Here is a 17,825-nt window from a genome sequence, read left to right as displayed (position 1 = left end):
GTCCTTAGTAATGAGCTATTTGGAGTTCCCATCAGAACAAAGAGGAGTAAAAATTAAAGAGAGGATCAAACTGGGAGTTGAGTTATAATATATAATATAACAACAGAGTTGGAAGGGACCTTGGAGGCCTTCTAGTCCAACCCCCTGCCCACGCAGGAAACCCTACACCATCTCAGTCAGATGGTTATCCAACATTTTCTTAAAATGTTGATTATTATTTCTTTAAGGGGCCTTTGGTGCTCTCTGAGCTTGGTTGTTTTCTTGCAGACATTTCATGACCCAACTAGGGAATATCATCAGTGTTAGAAGGTACTTTCTAGCACTACTAGATGTTACCTACTTTGGGTCATGAAATGTCTGCAAGAATCTCCATAGAGATTATGCAAGAAAATAACCAAGCTCAGAGAGTACCACAGATCCCTTATTTCCTACAAATAATCTCCTTTATTACTACTATTCTCTGCAAGCTTACTGTATGATTTCATACGATTGCCAACTTCTATCAGAAAAAAAAAATCACCCGATTCTCTCTTTCGCACCTTCTAGAAAACTTCGCGCAGACACAACCCGATCTTTGCCAGATGTTAGGGACTGTGTGTTCCATCCTATTCACTTTTGGTCATATCAACAGGCTGAAATTGTTAAGACGTCTGAATGAAGGCATATGAGCCAATAACTGGGGTTCAGTAAAAGTGGGTTCAGTAAATTTCACCAGCGCAGGGATGTTATCAATATCTTACCCTGAAGAAACGCAGAGGGTTAAAAAAACAAGGGAAATATTTGCCCGTTATTTTGATCCCTTGCAGGATTCATACTGTTAGCCACAATGAACTCTGGCAGTTAAACTTGCTAGAGTTGCTTCAGTACTACAGAATTAGAGAATATATAGGACCAACGGGTCACGGTTGTTTAGTGTGTGTGCACGTGTGTATGTAATTAAAAGTTTTAAAGCAAACATAAAAACTTACATGAACTAATTCAGGAGATAACAAAAGAGAAAGGAAGGGGACAAACCAAATGTGCAAGAAAAAAGGATAAAAAGAAATAAAAAGAAGCAGTTTCTAATTTCCTTTGCAGCAAATACAACTATTGTTATGATTACAAAGTTATCTCTCACTCCATGATTACAAAGCAGCTCATTTTTTCCTAATATCCATTTTTTTCCCTAACCATCAAAGCTACGTCATGCATTTTTCTCTCTTTTATTACCAAAAGTCTGTCAGAAATGTTTCCTGTCAGTCATAAATGTAGATATTGCCATCAGTAATCAGAGAAAAATTAAGCTTCCAAAATTTACTCTCAACTTCGAAATCCCAAGCAACAGTAACAACAATTTTGTTTTATTTTATTTCTGGCTTTCTATATTCCCTTTCCTTCCCAAAATACTTACAGCATTACGCAACAAATAGGCAGTGTCTTCCACATTGAGCACCATTTTTAGAAAGTACAGTTTGAAGTTAATCACAATGAGTCCAACGAGAAAAATAAATATCAGCTTTTGTTGGGGACCTCGGGAGCAAATGGTTTTTATAGCCAAGCGACTGCCCTGCCTAAGCCCTGAATCCCAGCAAGGAAACTATTGCGCGACATCATCCTTAAATCAGATTTAAAGGCGGCTTAACACCAGGAATCTGGGTCCTGCCATCAAGCGAACAGTGTGTGCACGGGCATTTGGCAAAGGATAATAATCATTGTCCAGACAAGCCTCCCCGTCTTACAAGCACAGCAGGGCACTTGATATATTTTAATTTTTGTAGTGTCTTTCATTTTATTAGGATTTTAATATTTACTATTAAGATGTAAGATATATTTTTTATCATGACGGTTTTATATTGTTTTATTGACTGTCGTACGCTGCCAGAATCGCTTCTTGTGAGATGGGCGGTCATATAAATGTGTTAAATAAGAAAGTAAATCAAATTCACGCTAAAGACACATAGTAGCTTAAGCAAAATAATGAAGTACCTCCTGTACAAATGCAATGATAAAGCTTTAAACAACTTCGTACTGTTTATTTCCTCAGGAAAGGACACCAATAGAAGAATGCATAGAATAACAGGGTTGGATGGGACCTTGGAGGTCTTCTAGTCCAACCTCTGCTTGAGCAGGAGACCCCATGCCCGTGATGGCGAACCTATGGCACGCGCACCAGAGGTGGCACGCAGCGCCCTCTCTGATGGCACATGAGCTGTCACCCCAGTTCAGCGCTGCGGCGCATGTGCACGCACACCTCCCACCCGGCCCGCTGGTCTTCGGGTCGCTGCCGTGCATGCCTGGGGGTGGGGCGCATGGGGGTGCATGCAGACCCCTGGGGATGGAGTGTGTGCGTGGGGGCCGCATGCACAGTGCATTTTGGGAGTTTAGGCGCACATGCACCCTCGCCTGCCTGCTTTGGGCACTCGGTCCAGAAAAGGTTAGCCATCATCGCCCTATGCCACTCCTGACAAATGGCTGTCTAATCTCTTCTTAAAAGCCTCCAGTAATGGAGCACCCACAACTTCTGAAGGCAAGCCCTTCTACTGGTTAATTGTTCTCACTGTCCGAAAATTTCTCCTTCGTTCTAGGATGCTTTGCTCTTTAACAAGCTTCTACCCATTACTTTTTTTTTTTATTTATATCCCGCCCTTCTCCGAAGACTCAGGGCGGCTTACATTTTGTTAAGCAATAGTCTCATCCATTTGTAAATTATATACAAAGTCAACTTTTATTGCCCCCAACAATCTGGGTCCTCATTTTACCTACCTTATAAAGGATGGAAGGCTGAGTCAACCTTGGGCCTGGTGGGACTTGGACTTGCAGCAATTGCAAGCAGCTGTGTTAATAACAGACTGCATTAGTCTGTTGAGCCACCAGAGGCCACTTCTTGTCCTGCCCTCAGGTGCTTTGGAGCAGGGGTCTCTAACCTTGGCAACTTTAAGACTTGTGGACTTCACAAGTCCGCAAGTCTTAAAGTTTGCCAAGGTTGGAGACCCCTGCTTTGGAGAATAGGTCAACTCCCCGAGGTCAACCCTGAGTTACAAATATTCTTTTCCATCAATAGGTATTTTTTCATGCCTTACTTTTAATCTAGTAATTCACAATTGGTCTGAGGGTGCCAGGGGTGGGGGGAGGATGGTTCTCCAGGAAGTGCAGAGAAACGTAAGTCTACTCTGCCATCAGCTCAGCAATGAGCAGTCTACATACGCAATATAGGAATGAAATGAAAACAATATACATAGGAAATTCAGGCTTTGGAAAAAGTGCAGAGAAGAGCAAATAAGATGATTAATTAAAGGCCTGGAGATTAAAACATATGAAGAACGGTTGCAAGAACTATTATTAACACAGCTGCTTGCTGTGTTAATGCTGTTAATGCTCTTATTAACACAGCTGCTTGCAATTACTGCAAGTTCAAGCCCCACCAGGCCCAAGGTTGACTCAGCCTTCCATCCTTTATAAGGTAGGTAAAATGAGGAGCCAGATTGTTGGGGGGCAATAAAAGTTGACTTTGTATATAATATACAAATGGATGAAGACTATTGCTTAACACAATGTAAGCCGCCCTGAGTCTTCGGAGAAGGGCGGGATATAAATTCAAATAAAAAAAAAACTAGATATGGCTAGCCTAGAAAAAAAAGGACTAGGGGTGACATGATAGCAGTATTTCAGTATTTGAGGGGCTACCATAAAGAAGAGGGGGGGGCCAACTTATTTTCCAAAGCACCAGAAGGCAGGACAAGAAACAATGGATGGAAATGAATGAAGGAGAGAAGCAAGCTGGAATTCAGTAGAAACTTCCTAACAGTGAGGACAGTCAACCCGTGGAACGGCTTGCCTTCAGAAGTTCTGAATGCTCCATCACTGGAGGTTTTTAAGAAGAGAATGGACAGCCACTTGTCTGAAATGATGCAGAGTCTCCTGCTTGACCAAGAAGTTGGACTAGAAGACCCCCAAGGTTCCTTCCAGTGCCAGTCTGAATTGAAATTGAAATATTTTTCAAAAGGCACTTCTAAGGACCTCTTCCAGAAAACTGCTGGAGGATTCAAAGGCACGGAAGGCATGCTGGAAAAGTTTTAGCTCTCCTGAAGAAACTCAGGAGAGGAAAGGCTCATCTGAACTCCCATACGAGGGATGGCGACTAAGCAAGTCCTTTTCTGTGGGTCCCTGATAGAGGACACTCCCTTAGGGAAGGGACTCAGATATAACCTTTCCTTCCAGATTTTAATATCAACAGCCCATCAAAAAATACTACCTTACCCAAACAGACAGGGTATTCTCTATGAGACCGACCAGTCAACTTTCAGGCTGCACAGAAGCATGGGCTTTGGGAGATTATCCATGCCACGGTAACCACTACTAGACAAGGATTAGGATCAAATTTAATAAATGGTCTACACTGATGTGCCCTTCAATCCTTGGTCTAAGCCCTTCGGCACACGACTCCGCCGGTCAGCTAGCCGGTCATCTCTCGGTGAAATGTGTTGTGCTTCCCCCAAGAAAACAGATGGCGTCTCATCCTAATGAACATTAAGTTTTATCACTAAGAAGCTCTTTGCTGACAACCCTGGGCTTGCAACCCTCGCCTTGGCAATAAAAATATCCCAGGTACGCGCGCTAATCCAATAGGAGGCTGAAGATCAACCAGCCATCTGGCGCCTTGCAGAACGTTGGGGGTGGGCTGCAGAGTAGGCTCTTATTGTTGCACGTAGCCATGGGAGACACAGTCCAAGAAAAGAGGTCACCCCCTTCCTAGAATCCAGCGTTGAACAGCTGTGCTGTCAATCCTCTGCCTTTAGGCAGAGGCGTTTCTATGTCGGCTCTGCGAGAGCCGTGTCTCCGCCAAGGCAGCTGGGCTGCGTTTTGAGGTTCTTATTGCAAATTCAGATCGGCGGGGTGGCCTAGTGGTGAAGACTCTCGCCTCCTGCCCGGGTGGTTGAGGGTTCAAATCCCAGGTTAGCAGCAGATGTTTCTCTCTCAGGGCGCAAAGAAAAAAAATCATCTGCTTGGAGCGCAGGAAGGGCATGGTTTGTTATCTTAACTGCTACAATTCTGGAGAAAAAGAATCCCTCATCACACTATAATGTGTTGACGAGTGCTTTCCCTGAGAGGAGCTGGAAAAACCTAGGAGCCCTGGTGGCGCAGTGGTTAGAATGCAGTAGTGCAGGAGTTCGATCCTGACAAGGCTGGAGGTCTACTCAGCTTCCCATCCTTCCGAGGTCAGTAAAACGAAGACCCAGACGGTTGGGGGGCAATATTCAAATAATGCTGACACTGTTAATCACACATAGAGTGCTGTGACCAGAGGTGGGTTTCAGCAGGTTCTGACCAGTTCTGGAGAACCGGTAGCGGAAATTTTGAGTAGTTCGGAGAACCGGTAGTAAAAATTCTGACTGGCCCTGCCCCCATCTATTCTCTGCCTCCCGAGTCCCAGATGATCAGGAGGAAATGGGGATTTTGCAGTAACCTTCCCCTGCCCCACCCACCAAGCCACACCCACAGAACCGGTAGTAAAAAAAGTTGAAACCCACCACTGACTGCGATGCACTACGTGTCAACTCTGAAGCTGCCTGACTGAGGCCATTTTGGAGGCTTCAGGGGTGCTACAATGGTGATGAGGGATGGGGGATAGGAAATAGAGATAATTGGGATTTTGTAGCCAGAACAAAGTAGCTTCCCCTGGGAACCAAGTACATTCCCACAGGAGGCTGAAGAGGAGTGAAGTTTCCAAGCAACCAGACAGCACCTTGATTGGACCATGTAAATGATTGTTTGGGAAAGGGACTGATTGTTTGGGAAAACTTTACTTTTAATTAGGTGAAAACCGTGGGAATGTTTAGAGTTGGTTGGGTGGGGTGGGTGGGAATGGAGATTTTGCAATATCCTTCCCCCAGGAGTGGGGAGGGAATGGGGATTTTGCAGTATTGTTGTGCCTCGTCCTCCCTCCTCTCCTCAGCCGGGCCCCTCCCATCTACACCCGGGCCTGTTATCAGACTCTGAGTCTGATAATGAAGATGAACGACCTGTCATGCCTCCAGCCCCCGGCCCTGGCCCCATGCCCGGAGAGGATTCCAGGAATGAACAAACCAACCTGATAAACCTCACTCCTACAGCGTGTGAGCAGGAAGCCAACACGTGCTGGAATTACTGACAGCAGATCCAGCTGAAGAGAATTCAAAGTGGGAGGATCATCGCTTCTGGAGATCTGAGAGGCGACGCCAGCAAGAAGGGAGGGGCAGGCCTGGATAAATGCTGAGTCATGGAGCCACACCCCACAGCCTATATAAAGGACCTGCTTTTGGCATTCCAACCTTGAGTCAAGCAAAGTCTCATCTAGTTTGCTGCTATCGCTGAAGTCACAACTTGGACTCCTGCCTGCCCTGAGAAACCTCGAAGGAATTTGACAAGCTGCAGAGGCTTTGTTGCCACACTTCATACGGACTCCCTAGACCCGGTCGTCGGAGGGGGAGGGGGACACGACAAGTATCCTTCTCGAAGAGTGGGGTGGGAATGGAGATTTTGCACCCACCAAGCCATGCCCGGTAGTAAAAAAATCTGGATTTCACCACTGGATCACACATACCCCCCCCCCAAGTTCAAAGGTAGATCTTGCATTTTGCAAGTACCCTGGCAAACAGCCTCTCTCTCCTTGTGGTATTGGTGAAGTGGAGGACATGGCTAAGCCAGCCTTTCATAGTGATTTAGCAATCCTTCTTCAGCCTTTGGTTTAAATAAGGCGGGGGGGCTCCAACCGTGGCCATTTTAAGACTTGTGGACTTCAACTCCCAGAATTTCCCAGTCAGCCACTCCTGGTTTAAATTAATCTAGAGTTGCTTACTTGCTGAGCAAAAAAAAAGCCCCCAAACATTTCCAGCATGGATTATTTCATTAAGATTCCTTTCTGATCAGTGTGAGAAGATGCCTGGCTGACATACATGGAACATAAATCAAGCACTCTTTCGGGGGACAGCTATTCCTGAGGATTTGCAGGCTTTGGAAAACAACACCCGAAGCCAGAGTAAAGGCAAACATTTGAAAATACATACGTCAAACTTGGCAACTTGTTCATCTGCCAGCTTTAATCAGGAATTTGTTTTCCCAAGAACCCTTTTTCTCCAAGTGCTTCTGTGAAACATTCATGTTATAGCTTACCGTATTTTTTGGAGTAGAAGATGCACCTTTTCCCCCCAAAAAAGAGGGTGAAAATCTGGGTGCGTCTTATACTCTGAATGTAGCCCCTCCCAACTTCTCAAACTGAGGTTTCAGAGGCTGAAAAAAAAGCATCAGAAATGAAGCTTCAGAAAAGAAGCCCCCAAACAGAGCTTCAGAAAAGAAGCTCCCAAACAGAGCTTCAGAGGCTTTTTTTCTGAAGCTGTTTTGGAGGCTTTCAGAGGCAGAATTTTTTTTTTCCTGAAATGGAGTTTCAGAAGTTTCAGAGGCAGCAAAAAAAGCCAAAAAAAGCAAGGCACAGAGCTCACAACCAAGGAACCTGTTGCTAAAATTCACTTCTGGAACGGCTGATTGGGGGTATTCCGGGAGGCCAATCCACCTGCCAATCAGCTTTTTTTCTTATTTTCCTCCCCAAAAATTAAGGTGCGTCCTATACTCCCAAAAATACAGTCTATTATAGTGATTGGCTGTCTCCATGGTCCACCTAAAGAGAATCAACTATCTTTCCTTAGATGCCTATGGAAATATTTAACTGAGATAAAAAGTCTGTTCTACCATACTTACGTGAATGTCAACTTCAATGTCAGGCAAGAGACGAGTAATGGCCTAGAAAAAAAAAGTTACAAGAGAGTTATAAGACCGAAAGCGCCAAAGGTTTCATTTCTGGATTAAATGCTGTGGAGATTTCTTATTAGTTTTGCCCCCTTTATGGAAGTTAAATGAAATAGGACTTCTCCAACGTCGTCATGTTTAGAGAGGATCTTGCCAAACCAATGGGGCAGAAGTTACAGCGGTCACTGGAAAGCCCACTGAGTGACCCTAAATAAAAACAGCCTGGATCCAATCCAGAAGTAAGATCAGGACTGCACTGGTAAATAAGGCCAGAGCCTAGCAACAGCAATAGCAGTTAGACTTATATACCGCTTTACAGCCCTCTCTAAGCGTTTACAGAGTCAGCCTATTGCCCAACAATCTGGGTCATTTTACCCACCCCGGAAGGATGGACGGCTGAGTCAACCTTGAGCCTGGTGCGATTCAAACTGCCAAATTGCAGGCAGCCGGCAGTCAGCAGAAGTAGCCTACAGTACTGCACTCTAAGCACTGCGCCACTGCGGCCTGCAGATGCTATTAATTAGATTAGATTAGATTTATTGGATTTTTATACCGCCCTTCTCCCGAAGGACTCAGGGCGGTTCACAGCCAAAGTAAAAACAACAATTATATACACAATAAAACAATAGTTAAAAAAACTTATTAGATACGGCCAAAATTAAAACCATTTAAAACCATAAAAACCCCATAAAATTTATACCAAATATTAAAAACTATTAAAAATTTCTATGCCAGTCCTGCGCGAATAAACAAGTAAGTCTTCAACTCGCGGCGGAAGGTCCGAAGGTCAGGCAGTTGATGAAATCCTGGGGGAAGTTCATTCCAGAGGGTGGGAACCCCCACAGAGAAGGCCCTTCCCCTGGGGCCGCCAGCCAACATTGCTTGGCGGACGGCACCCTGAGGAGTCCCTCTCTGTGCGAGCGCACGGGTCGGTGGGAGGCATTCGGTAGCAGTAGGCCGTCCCGTAAGAACCCCATTAATTCCATCATTCCTCCCATAAGTGGAAATCTTACGATTCTTAGCATTTACAGATCCTCAGAGACATTCATCCCCTTGACTGGGACTTGCAGGAGGAGGAAATCATGGCGTCCCACCTTATTGGTGGCCCATGTGATGCCTCCCCACAATAAAATCAATTTTACTCAAACCGTCACTAAATTTGGTTTACATAAATGACTACTTCGTGTATTTAAAGCACCGTAAACGGCAGCTGGCATCTCCCTGGAGAAATCGATCGTGTGCCAAATCACAAGGAGCAATTCTTAAAAAAAAATCTATTTGTCCATAACTCAGGGGTAAGAGCAATGATGCAAAGTTGGTGAGGTCCATAGCTGTGGGGTATTTTTAATATATAATTCTCCACCCCTTCCCCAGCCTCCAAAATAGAGGCTTAGCTAAGCTCATTTTAGGATTTACATCACTTTATGTCTCTCAAAATGGCAGGAAGTTGTTCCACGGGTTTTCAGCTCTTTTATCACAGGAAGTTCTGCAGACAAGTTCCGGCGACCCATCTGCTCACCGTTAATCTACACTTTTCACTTAACAGCAATACTTTGGGGAGAGCCAGCAGCATCTTATAAATGGTGAAGTGCCAAACACCCCCAGGTAGTTTCGAATTAGTCACTTTCTCTCTGTCCATTTTAATTTACAACTCCCAAATAGGCTACTTTAATATGAATAGCTTTTTTTAAAAAAAGTTTACATGGTAAACACAGATATGAAAAGGGACGTGGTGGCCCAGGGGCTAAGATGCTGAGCTTGTCGATCAAAAGGTCGGCAGTTCAGCGGTTCAGTTCGGCAGTTCAGCAGTTCAGCGGTTCAAATCCCTAGTGCTGTGTAACGGGTTGAGCTCCCGTTACTTCTCCCACCTTCTGCCAACCTAGCAGTTCGAAAGCAGTAAAAAATGCAAGTAGGAAAAATAGGGACCACCTTTGGTGGGAAGGTAACAGCGTTCCGTGTGCCTTTGGCGTTGAGTCATGCTGGCCACATGACCACGGACAGTGCTGGCTCTTCGGCTTTGAAGCGGAGATGAGCACCGCCCCCTAGAGTTGGGAATGACTAGCACGTATGTGTGAGGGGAACCTTTATCTTTTAGACAGATATGAAAATCACTGCCGAGTGAGTACTGGGGAGGATTATCCCATAAATGCTGTCACTACTGCACTGCAGAACAGGATCTGTGATTTGAGAGGCTGGAAGATTTGGCAGTCCTTCTGGTGCAGTTATGCAAACTTCTCTCTTAAGCTGACAAGCAAACCCCACTGCCTTCTAGCACTGATGATGTTACCTAGCTGGATAATGAAACGTCTGCAAGAAAACAACCAGGCTCAGGGAGCACAACTTACCTCTTCTTTGTCTACTAAAGGCTTCTGCTCTGCAACACGGGAATCCGGACCACCTGACGACATTGTCAGCAGTTGGTACCTAATAGAATAGAATAGAATAGAATTTTTATTGGCCAAGTGTGATTGGACACACAGGGAATTTGTCTTGGTGCATATGCTCTCAGTGTACATAAAAGAAAAGATACGTTCATCAAGGTACAACATTTACAACACAATTGATGGTCAATATATCAATGTAAATCATAAGGATTGCCAGCAACAAAAAGAAGAAGAAGATGATGCAGAAACGCTCAATGTTCCTTATGTCCAGAATGTACTACACACACATCGCCTAAAAGAAGAGAATATTTGAAGCTCCAGGTTGAACGGGGGGTGGGGGTTCTTGGTGCTCCCTGAGCTTGGTAGTTTTCTTGCACACATTTCATTACCCAACTAGGTAATGAAACCTAAACTAACTTCATCAGTGCTGATGTTACCTAGTTTGGCAATGAAACATCTGCTAGAAAACCACCAAGCACCTCACAGATATCTGTGTTTCTGCAAAATTCAGTGAGATTTTTCCAAAGCCAAAAGCGTAAAGCTGAATAGACCTCTGCAGTGGTTTTCTGATAGGCCCCCGCAGAACATGGACCGATGATGCTAAGAGATGTTTCAGGCAGCAGCAGACCTGCCTTCCAGAATTCTCTTGACCGAACACTCAGCGGTCAGAGCTGACCGTTGCCTCTCTCTCACTTTTGCAAAATCAGCAGGGTTTCAGATGCGGAACAATGACCCACTGCCAGGTGGCTTTTCAACACTGCAAATCCATTCACTTAGTTAGATGGAGTTAAAGCAGGAGAGGGAAATAACCAGATGAAGGAGGCTCAGTGTGTTTCCTGCTAGCCTTGCTGATATATTCCCTTCTTACAAGCTGATAAAGCTGGGATGGTTAGACCACTTGCATTTCTTTTCTGTTTCAAAAATCAGCTGAAGAGAGTCACAGGGCAGAACAACCCATTGACAGGGTCACTGGCAAGATAAAGAATGGGAAACTATCAGCAAAAAGCATTTAAAACAACCACAGTCAATATTATAATATAGATAATGAGAATAAATAGATCATCTGTGCCTGTATTTGAAAAGGCACATAGGTTTGAGTTTCCCTCACTATGTTAAACAAAGGATTTCTGTGCATGCAAAAAAAGACTTTCCCCATGGTTGAATTTAGTTAACTTCTGAATCAAATCGTAAGGTTTACGTAATCACAGCACTTATCTCTGCGGTTAGAATTAGACAGCAGCATTATAGATAAAATTAAGCGATGTATCTTAGCACAGGGTTGACTCTCATTATTCTACCAAGGGCTTGTGATAATTGCTGGATGACCAAAAAGTAGATGGAACTGAGCCAAGAACCCAACAGGTAAATAATCAACAATTCTAATTTACATTCAAGGTACAGATAATTAAACTGCACCAACTAACTGCAACTCAGAAGTTAGCTGCAATTGAGTGGCCATAACAGGACCTTCTTAATGAACAGAAACCAGACCTTCTGTAGAAGGTATATTGAAGGAATGGTCTAGGTGGGTAACTTTGAGGAATCCATGTGTAGGAAGTTAACATTCACCCCTCTCCTAGAAGAATGAAATATTTTAGGAAATATTAAAAAGGGAAGAATATTATATTTCCCCTGGATGAGAAATGGAGAAACCTGTTTTAAAGACAAAGCAGCTTCCTTCTTCCCCACACCTTTGTCAATGGGTCATTAAGGCCTCAGCCAAGCTCACTCATTCCCCCCACCTTTGTCAATGGCCCATCATCTCTCCACCCCACCCCTCTTCTAGAAGAATGAAATATTTTAGGAAATATTAAAAAGGCAGAATATATTTGCCTGGATGAGAAATGGAGAAATATGTTTTAAAGACAAAGCCGCTCCCACCTTCCTGCCTCCCCCCCACACCTTTGTCAATGGACCATCATCTACAACACAATAGGATCCAACTAGCATCAGAAACTCACCACATGGCACCTGGGAAGATTACATCAGCCAGCAAGGCTAGCTAAGACCCCCACCCCCTGGGGGTCTGACAACCAATCAGGATACTCTTCCTGTGCCCCAGGAAATTCAAAGCCAGAGAGGGTATAAAACCCAGGGACTCTCAGCATTTCTGCCCTTTTCTGTTCAGGAACTCGAGCCATGTGATTCCTGTCCACCATTAAACCATCTTTCCAAGCAGTTTCCATGTTTCCAGTGTCTTTTTCCCCACTTGGAACTAAACTTGGAAGGACATTTCTTCCAACACATGGGAATATTTGACATTTTTGGATTATATGCTGGCGTTTTCAGAGTGTGATGGTCAGAAGTGACCTAACCAGTCACAAAACACATATAGAAGGCAAATGGCTGGATAGCTTGTCCATCCTCCTGCATGTTTCAGTCCATTTTATCATGGTGTTCACTTCCTTTCTGAACAAGGCCACCGAGTAGGGAAAACCCAACGTTTTGGCTTCTAAAAATGCCAGGGCTGCCTTCTGTGAGCCTTAGAGACGTCCTTGTAAACAAACCCAATCAGTGAGGCCGTATCACAGGAGGAGATTTGTTCGAATTTAAATAATCTAAAATAAAACATAGGCAGAGAGGAAGGAACTTGGTGATCGCCCCAAGGTTGCGCTTGTGACCTCCAGACTATCTACTGTTTCCCCGGTAGACATTCTAAGAAGACTGAAATGACCGTTATCAAGGGGCATTACTCAAACCATAAAGCCAAGTCATGCCGGGAGTTTTGATGTCACTTCCCCAAATTAAGAGAAACCAGATGAGGATTGAGCATTAGAAGAACTCCATGGTGAGCTGAACGTGTCAATCCCTTCCTTTCAAGTAAATCACATAAAATTAAGGAACAAAAATTAAGGAACAAAACCAGGGGGGGAGGGCTACACTCCTACTGTTTTACAGCAGGGGGTCTGGAGGCCTCGAAGAACAAGTTTGTCCACTTGCAAAAACACATAATGAAGTTCCGCCACAACCAGCTTGGGGTCACTGACAAGGTCTCTCATTAGCTGTCCTTCAGACAGACCAGGTGGCCTTTCCATCCGGAGGTCGGTTTGATTCAGGCATCCAAAACAGGATCCCGTCAATTAAGTATGCTTCGAAATATTGATAAGGGTTTCTTCTCTGACACACACACATATATATATATATATATATATATTGATAAGGGTTTCTTCTCTGACAAATATATATATATATATATATATATATATATATATATATATATAATCTTCAGGCTTCAGCTTCGTGCTTCTGGGAGCAATGTGTGATTGCAGCTGTTTCTTCCTTTTTAACTGCTAGTGGGGGTTTGAACTGATTGGGTGGGAGCTAAACCCCCACTAGCAGTTAAAAAGGAAGAAACAGCTGCAATCACACATTGCTCCCAGAAGCACGAAGCTGAAGCCTGAAGATGACAAATGAGACTTCGTTGAAACGTCGCCAAGACACTTCCAATTTTACGCGGGAGAAAACCCAAATAACCAAAGACCTACATACAAACACCCGCGAAAACCTCAGAATATATATATATATATATATATATATGTGTGTGTGTGTGTGTGTGTGTGTGTGTGTGTGTGTTAAACTTAGCCAAGCTATCTAGCCTGCCTTCCTTTCTTTTCTTTCTTCCTTTTTTCCTCTTTTCTTTCTTTTTTCCTCTTTTCTTTCTTTCCTCCTCTTTCTTTTTTTCCTTTTCTTTCTTTCCTCTTTTCTTTCTTTTTTCTTCTTTCTTTCTTCCCTTCTTCCTCCTTTCTTGCTTGCTTGCTTTTTCTTTCTTTTCCCTTTCTTTTTTCCCTTCCTTTCTTTTTCTTTCTCTCTCTCTCCCTCTTTCCCTTCCTTCCTTCCTTCCTTCCTTCCTTCCTTCCTTCCTTCCTTCCTTTTCTTTTCCTTTTCCTTTTTTAAAATATACATCCATATTGTATATGGACAGTGTTGATTCTGGGCATCATTCATACTAATCCAAATTACAATACAATATTACCAAACTTAGGTGATTCTCATAATATTATTTAAACAGCAGGAAAAAAAATGCCTAACATCTATAAACCTCAATTCTATTATTTCTTAAAGGGGGGGGGGAATGAAACCCTGGTCATAATAGAACAACAGAGTTGGAAGAGATCTTGGAGGTCTTCTAGCTCAACCCCCTGCCTCAAACAAGAAACCCGACACCATTTCAGACAAATGGCTATCCTGTCTCTTCTTAAAAACTTCCGTCTCATCATAAAGGACCCCAAAAAAAAATAAATTGAAGAATTGACCGCATGGACCGCTCTCGTCTGCCGACTTATCTCTTGCCTCCAGAGGGAGTTCAGAGCACACCGAGAAATGATCCAGAGCTCAGGCACCTTCAAAGAATCCAAGGACAGAGTTCCCTTACGGCGGTTTCCGGCAATATAAATCACATGCATGCCTTGTAAATCCAGCTTGTGACTAATACAGAGAGCACGTACGCAAGATAAGACTCCTACCCCCACATAAAAATACCCCATAAAATAGGTGTTGTTTTTTTTAAAAAAAAAGTTCATGCGCAACCTGTTCTCGTGAGGTGGCTGCCAGATATTGAACACTAAGCTCCCCTTTCTGACTGAAAGAGAAGCTGCACACCCATCATTTTTGTGTGTGCGTGCGCACACATACAACCTTTGAAGTGTGTTGATTCAGGGAAAGTAATTTGCTACTTTTTGCATCTCAGGGAGATGGGCGCATCTCTAGCTCAGTTTAGCCCTTACAACTGGGAGTGACTCAAAAAAGCATGAAGAATGGTTGCAGGAACTGGGTATGCCTAGTTTAATGAAAAGAAGGACCAGGGGAGACATGATAGCAGTGTTCCAATATCTCAGGGGTTGCCACAAAGAAGAGGGAGTCAAACTATTCTCCAAAGCACCTGAGGGTAGAACAAGAAGCAATGGATGGAAACTAATCAAGGAAAGAAGCAACTTAGAACGAAGGAGAAATTTCCTGACAGTTAGAACAATTAATCAGTGGAACAACTTGCCTGCAGAAGTTGTGAATGCTCCAACACTGGAAATTTTTAAGAAAATGTTGGATAGCCATTTGTCTGAAATGGTGTAGGGTTTCCTGCCTCAGCAGGAGGTTGGACTAGAAGACCTCCAAGGTCCCTTCCAACTCTGATATTATTATTATTATTATTATTATTATTATTATTATTATTATTATTATTATTATTATTATTATTATTAAGTATAGCTGCCAATCTCTGCAGAGCAAATCCATGCCGTACATCTCAGGATTCCTTTTATTGAAACAAATACAGCAGCTGAACCTTGCAAGCAATGGATGGAAACTAATCAAGGAGAGAAGCAACCTAGAACTAGGGGGGGAAATTTCCTGCCGGCGAGAACAGTCAACCAGCGGAACAGCTTGGCTCCAGAAGTTGAGGGTGCTCTATCACTGGTGGTTTTAAAGAGATTGTACAGTGATTATCTGAAATGGTATAGGGGTTGGACTAGAAGACCTCCAAGGTCCCTTCCAACTCTGATATTATTATTATTATTATTATTATTATTATTATTATTATTATTATTATTATTATTATTATTATTATTAAGTATAGCTGCCAATCTCTGCAGAGCAAATCCATGCCGTACATCTCAGGATTCCTTTTATTGAAACAAATACAGCAGCTGAACCTTGCAAGCAATGGATGGAAACTAATCAAGGAGAGAAGCAACCTAGAACTAGGGGGGGAAATTTCCTGCCGGCGAGAACAGTCAACCAGCGGAACAGCTTGGCTCCAGAAGTTGAGGGTGCTCTATCACTGGTGGTTTTAAAGAGATTGTACAGTGATTATCTGAAATGGTATAGGGGGGTTGGACTAGAAGACCTCCAAGGTCCCTTCCATCTCTCTTATTCTGAATGTGCTTCCCTCCTTCCTCTCTTTATCTTTGTGTGAATTAGGGAGCGGCTTGTCCTGAGATGTTTTCTCAAGTTACTTTCATGGATTGGGCTCAAGCCTCTCTTATCTGAGCACTGCTTTAGTAATGGCTCTTCTTCCTGCCTTCATGGCCATTCCCTCTGGCTTCCATATAACCTGACCTGCAGATTTGGAGGCTGAACGTCCAAGTCTCAGCATCTGCAGGATGCAGAAGGTTACCGCTTATGTGCCCACCACGCCCTTCCTGCAGAATCCCAGCTAACAGAGTGGATGTGGGCATGCTGGGTAATACCGGTAGGTGCACACTCAGAATTATATGCCAGACCTGTTCACTTAAGCAGCTTTCCAGACCGAACCACATTCGGTGTTGAGCTAAACAGCCCACAGACATCACGTAAACACACCAAGACAGGATTCGTGTTTTGTATGAAGAGCATTGTGGCTTTTTGATTCTGGTTGGTATGCTGACAACAGTGCATGAATCCAACTAGTGGTGGCTTGATTAACAAACCTTGCTTAAGCAAAAGATGACTTGCTATCCTGCATAAATCTGATTAGTCAGCCCAGGCCAGGGGTCTGCAAACTTGGCTGAGGAACTCAGGGAGTTGAAGTCCACAAGTCTTAAAAGAGCCAAGTTTGCAGACCCCTGGCCCAGGCGGATGAACCTTCGCTCACACCATGCCCCTTATTTTGAGGGTGGCTTGACAGATTGCAGCTGCACCATGAAGGAACAACCCCAAAACATTTGGGGAATGGAAATGCTGGGCAGGCTCAAAGTGACCCATTTCTTAAGCAATTCAATTTTTTCCCCCAGCCATATATATGTGATGTCTCTCTCCGTCATAGATGTGTGTGTATGCGGGTATATGCATAATGGTTATCCTTTTGAGAGCTGACTGCAACGAAATTTCATTTTAATGTATGCCGATTAGTGTACATTTAAAACGACAATTTAATTTAATTTAGGGACGTGGTGGCTCAGTGGCTAAGACACTGAGCTTGTTGGTCGAAAGGTCAGCAGTTCAGCAGTTCGAATCCCTAGTGCCGCGTAACGGGGTGAGCTCCCGTGACTTGACCCAGCTTCTGCCAACCTAGCAGTTCAAAAGCAGGTAAAAAAATGCAAGTAGAAAAAATAGGGACCACCTTTGGTGGGAAGGTAACAGTGTTCCGTGCACCTTTGACGTTGAGTCATGCCAGCCACACGGAGACGTCTTCGGACAGCGCTGGCTCTTCGGCTTTGAAAGGGAGATGAGCACCGCACCCTAGATTCGGCAACGACTAGCACATTGCTTTACTAAAGCAATAATAAAATGCTATTCTTATTCCTATTCCCATTCCAATCTATTCTGGATCCATCCAAGGATCAGGAGATGATCTCGCCAGTTCTAACCCTAGGAAACAAATCACTTGAATTACACTGGCATGCAGATCTTTTTTCCTCACAGCTACAAAGCTCGTTGTTTGCAATACAGTAATTCAGGAGTGGCCAAGGACAACATGTGGCTCCCAGCTTTGGCCTTTGGCCTCCGAACACAACGGCTGCACAATTTCCCGCCATTTTAAAGCAAAAAGCCCAGTAAAGAACACGTAATGTTGTGTCCTTTTTTTTAAAAAAAAAAAAAAAGCAAAGCAAACTTCCCGCTATAAAAAAAAAGTAAATTAAAAAATCCTGACTTTTCCCACATGCATGCCAACCACACTGGAACTGTGCCCAAAATGACTCATCCTCCCCTAATGTGTGAAATGTAAACGGTGCCCAACGCAATTTTGTAAAAACATGGCTTGACAGGAGG

The 17,825-nt window shown here is 43.7% G+C and overlaps 1 protein-coding gene across 2 annotated transcripts in view; it reads right to left on the bottom strand.

Moving 5' to 3' along the window:
• Positions 1 to 17,825, bottom strand: part of NDRG1 (N-myc downstream regulated 1) — a 65,255-nt gene that overhangs the window by 26,427 nt on the left and 21,003 nt on the right. For both annotated transcript variants that reach the window (XM_058175194.1, XM_058175195.1), the window contains exons 2-3: positions 10,104 to 10,182; positions 7,711 to 7,752 (exon numbers count right to left, since the gene is read on the bottom strand). In XM_058175194.1, the coding sequence (XP_058031177.1) occupies positions 7,711 to 7,752; positions 10,104 to 10,166 (105 nt within the window). In that variant the 5' untranslated portion in view covers positions 10,167 to 10,182. The remainder of the gene's footprint in view (positions 1 to 7,710; positions 7,753 to 10,103; positions 10,183 to 17,825) is intronic.

The sequence above is a fragment of the Ahaetulla prasina genome, chromosome 3 (assembly GCF_028640845.1).
Source record: "Ahaetulla prasina isolate Xishuangbanna chromosome 3, ASM2864084v1, whole genome shotgun sequence".
Classification (NCBI taxonomy): Eukaryota; Metazoa; Chordata; class Lepidosauria; order Squamata; family Colubridae; genus Ahaetulla; species Ahaetulla prasina.
The sequence above is the reverse complement of the archived record's forward strand: the minus strand, read 5'-3'. Positions and strand labels throughout refer to the sequence as shown.